Source organism: Sesamum indicum, linkage group LG10 (genome assembly GCF_026168435.1).
Source record: "Sesamum indicum cultivar Baizhima isolate 11 linkage group LG10, ASM2616843v1, whole genome shotgun sequence".
NCBI lineage: Eukaryota > Viridiplantae > Streptophyta > Magnoliopsida > Lamiales > Pedaliaceae > Sesamum > Sesamum indicum.
Genome location: NC_142666.1, coordinates 7,416,546 through 7,427,604, shown reverse-complemented (window position 1 = coordinate 7,427,604; position 11,059 = coordinate 7,416,546). Strand labels below are relative to the sequence as shown.

Genomic DNA, 11,059 nt, shown 5'->3' with positions numbered 1-11,059 from the left:
GGAAGAAAACGACCTTTGGTTAGACATGGTTCGATCGGTGTTTCACTTAATTACCTGGCCCATATAGGTATGGACTTTCGAAAACCGTCAAGTTGAAAAATATGGCGTTTTCTTAAGGTTGCAATCTAGACACCATTTTTAATATGGATTGGCAAACCTATGTCCTACAAAAAGTCTTGAGTATGAGGAATGGTCCTGCATACGTCAATGGACAAGTGGGAGGCAAATTAGACTCGGAGTCTGATTTATACAGGTTCGTTATCACTTAATGCAAACATAAGCTATAATCAAACTTTACTGACTATATCTAGGTTCTCCAAAGGATGATCAGAAAGCTCCAGTTATCTGAAAGGTACAAGTTTCTAAATCAGATCGGACAAGGAGAAGCGATGTAAGATATTGATTCGGACAAACAACTTTGAGTCGTAAAATCCGCTATGGAGTTCATACTAGGTTTGAACGTCCTGTATCTAGGATACTTGCTTTGGCAAGTTCATGAGGTACATGACTCGATCAGGAACAATGTGAAAGGTCAATGGGAGCTCAATTGTGCTCCTAGTGTTTTAGATGTTAAAAACATGTTTGATCATTTGGAATGATAGAAAGATGTTGTGGAACTCTAAAATACGAATATTGTCTATAAAATTCTCCATATAGGAATTGAATTCCTATCTAGGGATAAGCTATCCAAGATTCAGTCGTGGTAGACTGGTGAGAAACTTAGATGTTTGACATCCCCTACTCTTTGCTGTAAGCAACATATGAATGTTGTTCGATGCACTGAACCCGATGTTGCTTATGTTTTTTAAGCATAACAACGGATATCGAGTGTGAACTGACGAGGCATTTTTGATACATTTTTTGATACAATTATTTTATTACTTTTGATAAAATTATTTTTGATACATTTTTCTAATTATATTACTACTAAATTAATTAATAGTTTATGTTTATAACAATAAATTAAATATTATACAATATATTTAATATTTTTGATAATTAATATAATAATATTTAATATTAAAAAAATTACTTTCACTTTTTTCTCTTTCTTTCACAACCACCCCTCACTTCTTCTTTGTCTTTCTCTTTAACTCACTAGTCGACTTCACCAATTTTTTCTCCGCAAATCTAAATCCTAAAACCCTAGCCTCAAATCAACTATTGCAAGCTCCAATCCATCTTCAGCGACGACACGAGGAAGACGATTGCTGTTGTAGGCACTTGAGACTCGCGCGGCCAAGCAAGAGCACAAACGGGTTTATTTCTTCTCGTTTTCTGTATACAAAATTGGTTTGTTTTTTGAATTTTTCTGAGTGTGCAAGGATGTTATTAGGAATATTTGATGGTTATTACGGTTATGGGTGACTGAGTTTGTGGAAATGGGTTTTCTATATTTGTGCATTGATTTGTTGTCTGCAATGTTCCGTTTGTATAAATGGGTTTTTTTTTCATATTTGTTGAAATCTTCGATTTTAGTTAAATTTTTTGGAAGCTTCGGTTTTGGGATCAATTTGAGTTCGATTTTGGACCAAATTTAACAATTCATTTCAACAAAATATTTCACTCATGTGGTTTGCACTTGTTTAGTAGCAATAAGAAGAAATGTGAATCGATTGATTTGAAGGGAGCTATAGTGTTGAGTAGCAATGTAAAGATCGTATTTATAGATTTTTTGCTTGTTCATAAGAATTTATAAGCCATGTAGTTCGGTAATGTCTTATGCAACTCTGTGTGATGTGATCAATGATACTAATGGTATCAGGAGTGAAGTCTTATTAGAGAATACATGAGAGGTTGCATATTTTGTGGTGGATGTTGAGAGCTATAGTGTTGAGTAGCAATGTAAAGATCGTATTTATAGATTTTTTGCTTGTTCATAAGAATTTATAAGCCATGTAGTTCGGTAATGTCTTATGCAACTCTGTGTGATGTGATCAATGATACTAATGGTATCAGGAGTGAAGTCTTATTAGAGAATACATGAGAGGTTGCATATTTTGTGGTGGATGTTGAGAGCTTATTGAGTTCTTTGTAGCATCCTTTCACCTATTGATGGGCAAGGAGTTAAGAACTGATAAATCTAATTATTTGCTTTGTTTTTCATAAACTTGTTTATAAATTCGGGATTTATTTGAAAGAGCGAGGAAGTCTGATTAACAACTCATCCCATCTACCATCACATGCGCAACCCACTGAAACATGTGTTTGGTAATTAGATAGTGGTGGTTGTTGGAATGGCCATCCAATGCCCTAAACTCAAGCTGCCAGCGACAGAGGTCAATTTTCCTGTGACAAGGTGCCCCATACCATGGTGGACGCACACCCAGATTAGTTCCACTTTTCCTGTAAGGATATTGAAGCTCCGAGTTTCTGCTCTGTCTGGTGGTGATGGCAGTAGCAGTAGTAAGAAAGCAGCTGCCCCTAATTCAAATTATGTGGTGCCTCTGGACAAGTCATCCTGCATCACTCGTCCCCTTGCAGAGATTCTCCGTGACCTGAATAAGAGGATTCCGGATAACATAATCAAGACTCATGATGATCATTCCACCTTCATCCCATGGTAAGTAACAAGCTTTACAGTAACAATGCACCTTGTATTTTTTTCTGTTTCCTTGTTTCCTCTCTCCTTTGTGTTGTTGCTGATCATCTGATGTATGGCTATGTCCAGGTACCAGGCAAACCGCATGCTAAGCTTTTATGCCCCAGGTGACGTCTTGCATCTCATTTGTCTTGTTAGTATTACAGAACGGACATATCCATCATGTGTAAAGCAGTGCTAGAACTAACTCGCGTATGATGTTAGTCTACAGTGCCAAAATACATCTAATGACACAATATTCCCTTACGTACCTTCCCACACAATAACTGATTAGTATTATACTTCTTTATATTCCTTATTTCATTATATCATTCTTTTACAATCTAATGCACTCACTTATACTTGTATAGGACATGCTATTTTATTCTTACCCCGAGTTGTCTTTGTAATCTGTTCTCTTTATCTCTCCACAAATGTGCACTCAAAGCTTTCTTGAAAAAAATTATGTTACTGCTGCTTAGTTATTTTCCCTAGATTGTCTTTCTGGTTCGCATTTGTGTTCCATTGCCTTTTTCTTCCTCTCCGATTATGTTTGATGGTGCTCCTTCATGTTTCCATGCCCTCGATTCAAGGGAACATAACTTATTGTTTCTATGTCCTAAGTTTGTAAGGAATGTATTTCCAAAATGTCTTGCTGAGAAAGATGAAATAAAGCGCTACTTGGCGGAAATGAGAGAATGGACATAGTGAAATTAGAGGATATAGATCTCTATTTTCCATTGTTTTTCCATTCCTTGATTAAAAGAAAACATATGCATTATTTCTTGAAATGTCGCGATAGTTTTATTCACTAGGATTGTCCCACCTAAACTGTAAATGGTTCTCTTTCGAGTAGATTTTGCTTATTTCTCTTGCAGTTTCCCATGAGGACCAAGACATTAAAGGTTTTGCTTCTACATTTACCCATCTTGCTATTTGGGAACTAATGATCATGAATGAAGCCTAAACCTTAGTGAATGTTACAGAAGCTCCTTTTGCCCCCTCCTTTTTTGGGTAATGTAATGAGTTTACTGTGTATCTGAGCTTGATAGGTTGTCAGTACCATTGTTCTGTACAGTTTATTAAAGTGTAATTAACATGTAGAACGATTTCATTTAGGGTTTGTTTGGTTCAACTAAGAGGAAAATGGAAGTGAAAGGAGGACGGGAAGTGAAAGGTGGAAAGTAAGGCAAAGAATAATAGATTTCTGTCAAGTTGTTTGGCATGATTGGAAGGGGAGTAAATCTCAAATATTGGCATGATTGGAAAGGGAGTAAATTTCAAATACTTCATTTGGTTGGTACAAGGAAAACAAATGAGAAAAACAAGTCTATTTTTTGTAATTTTGTCGAATAATCCTTCTCTTTATTTTGTATTAGAAAATAAACAAATTAATTTTATATTAATATATTAGTATATCAAAAATCTAAAAATCTTATTAATAAAAATATTTATCAAATAAGAACAAGAATATCTTTTATTAATAAAATATTCATCATTGACTACGGTAGTTTTTAGCGATTTGTTCATCTTTACTATCAGCAGGGATAAGAAAAAATTGGACGGAAATTATATAGATATATGGGCAATAGAGTAAGTAAAAATAAAATATATACTTTTTTGTCTTTTTGGGCCCTATACTTTCACTTTCCACCCACAATTTTGGACAGAAACAAAATAGGACTCCGGAGGGGTTTCATATACATCGAGTTTTACTTTCTATTCATCCCTTCCCCCCAACCAAACACCGAACTATTTATTATACATTACTTTTTACTTCAACTTCTCTTATACTTCCACTTTTCACCCTAACTAAACATAGTGTTAGGCTAATTGTTTCTGAACAATGTTTCTTATTTTGCTACTTTTGCAAGTTTTGGGATAACTTTTCTGCAGTTATTGTTAGAGTTATTATTGGACAGAATGCTTGAATTACCAACAACCCATTTTTTGTAGGTTGGTGTGGAGAAATTCGTGATGTCATTTTTTCTGAGAATGGGACTGTGACTGTGGTGTATCGGGTAACAGTTCGGGGTTCGGATGGGGAGGTATGTTTTTGTTTGCTTGTCATATTAACTGTCAACTTATACCTTTACAACAAGCTCATAATACACACACACACACAAGAGATTGTTTCTCTTCCTTGGAAATTTTGGTTTGTTCCTATTGCGTGTTAGACAGTTTTGGTTTAAGAGGAGATGATAATTTTCTGAAAGCTAATGGCTATTAATTTAAGTATCTTGTCAATACGAACCTGCTCTCTTTAAATCAAATTCTTCCAGGAAGAGGAAGTAAACTTCCTTTAAGCTTATCAGTACCAATAGAAAAATGATTTGATGTCCTTTTGTATCTGGAGTTCAGTGTGGGATTGATGGAACTAGTGCGATTGGGACAATTAATTGTGAATGTTTGGGGCTACAAAGGAGGGTGGGGAAAAAAGAAGTTGGAATTGCGGACTTGGCAATATTTAGTTGCGCCAGTTAGTTTCTTCCTTCATAGTTGATCAAATTTCTTTTTTCTACTCCTTTTTTTTCATTTGTGGGATTTTCTTTTTCAATCTTTTATGGATTGTGACTTCTAAGAGTTTGAGATGAATTTGGTAATAAACTTTTATCTTCCAAAGTTGAGTAGTCGAGGACATATCTAATCACTAATATTTTTATTATATAGTACCAAAAAGTCTACTAATTAACACTGTAAAATATTTATGTTCATAGGGTTATGATTTTTTGTTTCTTGCTTGAAAAAGATTCTAAATTGATATAGTACTTTTGTTGGACAAATGTTTTTATATTTGACATAGAACATAATAATTACTGTATTGTATCTCTCTCCTAAATATTAAACTAGAAACAATTTAAAATTTGAATTTTGCAGAATGTTTTTGAAAGATGAACTATATTGAATGACCATAATTCGCCCCCTCAAATACATATGATTTTGACCCCTTCCAACTATGAAAATTTACACTAAAGATTTATTCATGTAATGAAATACTCTGACTTATGGTAATAGTACTAATCATGCGTATGTGTGTACATATATATACAAATAAAATAATTATACTTGTACTAAAGTAAACATTTCTTTTTGCCCCTTAGTCAACGAAAGGAAGATAATTACATAGTGTTGCTAATAAATAATAATAAACATTAGTATATTTGTATTATATATTGAATACTAACTCCATAATGAAGAAAATAAAATGTGTGGTAATCAATAATACAATAATGTATTAAATGAAACAAACATTTTGTTATTGGTAATCTATTAAAAAGTTAATATTTTGGTTTGTGAAGGCTCTAACTAATAATTTTTAATTAGTACTTGGGTTCTAATAAAACCAGCTTATTTGACTTTCCTAAAGTCTTGGGTAAGTTTAATTATAAACAGCTGATATAAATATTGCAAAATGGAACATATTAAAAGATGAGTCACAAATATGATCGACTAATTGGAAATTTATTTAAAGTGTAATAAGTGTCAAGCTTTGTCAATAATTATTGTGTCCCTACTAATAACTTATTATATAACCTAGTTGATGCCTATTTTTATTTTACCCATTTTAACCTTATCAATATAATTGTTGATAAGGTTATCATGGTTAATATAAGAAATCTAAGATACCTTTTGAGCCAGTCATACTTTTGAAAAATATTGATAAATAAATATAAGATTTTTCAGCTTTATTCAATTTCTTGCCTTTTGTCCTCATCTCATCTTGAATGAAAATTTTACGGGAATAAGATAGCAAAACTGTTACACTATGTTTGGTTTCATGTTTTTGCATTTCCCAAGACAAGATAAAACAGCAGAATGTTTGTTTTTGTGTTTTTACACCTTATCCGTGTGCTTTTTTTGTTTTCAACTTTCTATATATATACATATATATAATATAAAAGAGACATGATTTGATAATAAACAGTGATTTTTGTCTCAAAAAAATACAACATTAAACATACAATATTTATATATAAAAATATATATAAAAAAGATATGATTTGACAATGAACAATGATTTGTCTCCCAAATCCGAACATCAAACCTACACCGTTTATTTTAAAATATTTTAAATTATCTCAGAACACAAATCCAAACATACCATTTATCTTCAACACACTTATTTATCTCTATTTTTCTCTCTCTATATAAATCCAAACATTACAGTAGGTTCTCTGTTCTTCCATCAAACTCCTTCAAAGGGAATAGGATAGACACTGGCAAAAATGTTTAATGAATAACGAGAGAGGATTGCTACAAACGAAGATTAGATTCTATTTTCGAAGTCCAATCAGCTTTCGCGTTCCATTCCATCCCAATACAGACATTGCAGTCAAATAGCATTACAAATCTATAATAATAGAGGAACATGATGATAAGAGCTAGGAGAGGAAATATAAGGGGGGCCCGCCGGACCAGCGGTGTGGGAAGAGTTGCATATGCAGTGGCTGGCGGCTGGATATCTGGTCTGCCATCGGTCTGAAGGATGAACTGTGTCAAATGAAGGATGCAGGTTTTCTGGCTTTCCCTTTAAATCCAAATCCAATCGGATCAAATCTGGAACTGGAAAATTCAGTCCGAATGCCCACCCCTTGGCTTGAGCTAGGGTTGTTTACTTTTAGATTAGCAGCAAAGCTCCTATTCATGTAACATCTCATAGTTCCTTTTGGAAAAGAGCAATCGGAGTGGTGCTTTGCCTGTGATGAAATGCAAATAAAAGGTACATAATGATTACCAAACTGATTTTAGCACAAAATACAGTAAATTTTTTGGTATGTTTACCTTTTTCTTTTCCTGAAAAAAACTGTGGGGTGTGGTGCAAAAGATTATCTTTAAAGTGGGTGAAATACAAAAACTGCATATCTTAAACTAGCACAGATTGTTAATCGAGTAAACTTTAGTTCAACAACAAAATCTCTTGGATGGGGAAATTGATGTGGAAGGTAAAGAGAGAAAAGGAGCAGCTGTGTAAATATCAGATTTGATTGCTTCAGTTATTTTCTTCCTTGGTTTACTAAATAGAGGCTGCTAACTGTTCACTTTATGTAATTTATATGTGTAATATATACTTACCGAGATCTTCTTTTTTGGTAAATTTTCATGATTGCCCATCTGACTATGAACTTGTATCTGTGTATGGTGCATTGGTGGTTGGATACAATGGGCCAAGTTTCTTGCATCCGTATTCTCAGTTCATCATTCTGTTGGTTCATTTGTAATGTCATTGTTTTATTTGTTGCATGGTAGCTGAGATGTCCTTTCCTTTTATCGTGCATTGTGTTTATTCCCTCGACTTCATCATAAGTTAACACTGGAAAGATAAATCTAAAGGTTGCTACATCTAAGTATAGGCACACCGTGAATCGACTGGGACTGTATCACCTGGCAACGACAATAATGCAGATCCTGTTGCTGCAGCAGAGGAAATTGCATTTTGCAGAGCATGTGCTCGGTTTGGTCTTGGATTGTATCTTTACCATGAAGAGTAGAAGCTTTGGGGTGTGAGTTGTTTGAGGGCCCCAATCGTTTGTACTTTTGATTGAGAAATCTGTTTTTATGCTTGGAATTAATGTATGTAATTCTTTTAAGGATGCCTACGATAATCGATATCTGATCATATAGTGTCTAACTTCTGAGGACTTTTTTTTGGGTTCTCGACTATATAAATAAAGGATGAATTGCTTGCATGGTATTACTTTCTCGTGCTGGTGAAAGTAACTTGCATTGTTCACATACAAGACGTCAAAGGTCAATCAAGAGGACAATGAAGTCGTAAAATGGAGAATCAAGCACTTGAATTAATCATTAAAATAAAGGAATAATTACACTGTTCTCTCCTGCAGTTTGAAGTAATTATACGTAAATTTTTTGTGGGTTGAAAAATGACATCTAGGACTCTTAAGGTTTGGTTTCATTTGATAAATAAGCTTCTTTGTTAGTTGAAATTCAGCGGATTTATTGATACTAGTAAAAGTTGAATGAAAATTGATATTTACTTTTGATTGATTTATTACTGATTTATTATAGGTTAAATAAATCTTTTTACGAGTAAATTATTCTCATACGTCTGCACGTTTTAATGCATGTAAGAGGTAGTATATTTTTACTGTTATAAGGGTAGTTAAATTGAGAAAAAATTGTTTGGATTGTAATAAGTCAATCGCAAGTAAATATCAATTATTATTTAGGTTTTTGGTTAATATTAGCAATATTTTTAAATTTTAACTGACTAAAGGACTTATTTGTTAGACGGAAGTAAATTTTAAAGGTGCTAAATGTAATTTTTTATATTATAGAAGATCTATATAATTACATTAAATTTCAGAAGAAATGAGTGTAATTATCCTTTAAAAAAAGGCCACATCATTTTCACATATACTTTGTTAGAGCTAATCTCCGAGAACTCAACTCAGAATGGCCAGTCAAATCGATTAAACCACAACCTGGCGTATTAAATGATTTGATGCGAGTAAAAAAATCAGATAAGATTAAAAATTGTTCAATTTTACAAAATCAGTTTAAATTGTCAGTTGAAGTGACGGTTTATGATACCCTTTTTTTTTTTAATTTCTTACAAATATTCAAAATTTAAGATAATTCAAATTGGACCTATGACCATTTTGTTGTATTTTGGAAATACGAAGGTATTTTCAGGTAATCTGGAGGGTTTAAGAGGTCTTTAAGCCATACTGTTTATAAATTGGGGAGTTCTCTATGAGATTCTATAAAACAAACAAACATTAGAGCCAAGTTAGAGGTGATTTCGGAGATGACTCTCTGACGATCAAAATTAATAAGAATCCCCAAGAGTATGTAGTAAGTATATAAGTTGGATAGAGTGTTCAAACCTGGTTATGAGGGTGGAGAGCCATATTTATATGCAAGGGTGGACTTGTACGATATAATGTGATCCATTGTATCGTGTTTTGATCAGACAGATTGCATGGATCATACCAGAGCTGCTCATAAAGACAGGAGGTGGTCGGTCAGTGTAGTGTAGGCGGCTCTGACAGTGCTTTTCTGACACTCAGTCCTTTATTTTCAGAGGTCTGCAGTGACCTTCAGATACATTCATATCATAGGTCCTATTTTGTATTATGTATACTTTCAATGATGTTCATCTTGACTTTGAAAGGTCTCTCTTAAGTGATGAAGGTCTCGGTAGGGGATTTAGGAAATATCCCTACATCAGAAGTCCCCCCACTTACCAAGTGTGTTTGTGCTAAGGTTGGGTAAGTGGAATCATGAGATCTTTGAATTTTCTTCTTCTCACCATTATGCGCATTCACATAATTCATTTTCTTTGATGTCTTGGCAATGAAATTCAAAAACTTTTTGCAACTTCGTCATCTACTGCACACCTAGGTCTGCCAAGTAGTCATTTGTCAAGAAGTGCCACTGTAAAGGGCTACTTCTTCGCAGGTTCGTATCCAATAAGAACTATTCTAGGTTTTTCGATTTTCGCGTCCCTTCATTTTCTTCAAATGCTCACTCTTCCTTGTTAAGAAACCCTTCGTTTATGACCTCCTTTGCTCATGAGAATTCTGAGGTTTGCAGCTCCTTGGGGTCAACCTTTTTCCCTTTCTTCTAATCAGGTTAGTATCCTTTCACCTCTTCTCTTTAAGTTTTTAGATCATCCTTTAGTCATGTCCAGTCTGGTTCTTCGAGCGATAGGACGGACAATAGTGTTCCTATAGGTATGTTTGGTCTCGATCCGATTACGGACGCCATGTATGAATTTCTTGCTATAAACCATGAAAATGGGGACTTATTTCTTGAGGAATCCAAGGCTTCTGACTACCATTTCCTATCTTCATCATCTTCTTTAACCGACGCAGACGTTGATCTTCGACGTTCCAAGTTCCATGTGTCTGGTGATTATGTCATTGTTAGGCCTTTGCCCAATGATTGTATACACCTTCCTCCATTTGATTGTCCGACCTTTTTCATTGCTGACCTTGAAGCTGGCTTTTACCCCTACATCCGTTGATTGCGGGGATACTTGAAATTCGCATCTGTGCATAATCCAACTTATCCCAAATTCTTTTGGAACCATCTTCGCCTTTGTAATTTTGATGGCTCATTTAGGTATTAATCCTTTGGTTGATAATTTTTGTGCTCTTCACCAAGTGAATCTCAACATATGTGAGAAGGTTTTTTTCTACTTGAACCGTATGAGAGGATTGAAGCTAGTGAATCATAATAAGAGATCATATACAGATTGGAAGAGTCATTTTTTCTATGCATGTTCTCCTCTTGATAGACCTTGAGTTAGCTTTAATAAGTGGTGTTTGTCTAGACCGCCTTTAAAACCCGCGGGGTCTATCTCATGGGATAATACCTTCCTAAGGGAGGAGGTTCTTATGTACGAACAGGATTATAAAGCTATTATGACCGAGCAAGTTTTCTCTGTAGTTGGCTGGTCTCCAGCCTCCTTTGGCTTGAATGCCTCATATTTTGGTATATTTCTTCCTCAGT

The 11,059-nt window shown here is 34.3% G+C and overlaps 1 protein-coding gene across 3 annotated transcripts; it reads left to right on the top strand.

Moving 5' to 3' along the window:
• Positions 1-1,066: 1,066 nt before the first annotated feature.
• RAD52-2 (cobalt ion-binding protein) lies at positions 1,067-8,276 on the top strand. Of its 3 annotated transcripts, none has more exons than XM_011093664.3 (5): positions 1,067-1,259; positions 2,224-2,563; positions 2,672-2,709; positions 4,538-4,629; positions 7,933-8,276. In XM_011093664.3, the coding sequence occupies exons 2-5, from the start codon at positions 2,238-2,240 to the stop codon at positions 8,068-8,070; spliced, it is 594 nt and encodes a 197-aa protein (XP_011091966.1). In that variant the 5' UTR covers positions 1,067-1,259; positions 2,224-2,237; the 3' UTR covers positions 8,071-8,276. The 3 variants fall into 3 exon arrangements, with proteins under 3 accessions (XP_011091966.1, XP_020553051.1, XP_011091965.1); XM_020697392.2 differs by having other exon boundaries at positions 2,142-2,563; XM_011093663.3 differs by having other exon boundaries at positions 1,068-1,259; positions 2,220-2,563.
• The last annotated feature ends 2,783 nt before the right edge of the window (positions 8,277-11,059 follow it).

Excerpts from the sequence above, each read along its gene's own strand:
- RAD52-2 (XM_011093664.3), top strand. The coding sequence starts at position 2,238 with ATGGCCATCCAATGCCCTAAACTCAAGCTGCCAGCGACAGAGGTCAAT. Across the intron at positions 2,564-2,671 it reads CATTCCACCTTCATCCCATG|GTACCAGGCAAACCGCATGC; the intron begins GTAAGTAACAAG and ends GGCTATGTCCAG. Across the intron at positions 2,710-4,537 it reads GCTAAGCTTTTATGCCCCAG|GTTGGTGTGGAGAAATTCGT; the intron begins GTGACGTCTTGC and ends CATTTTTTGTAG.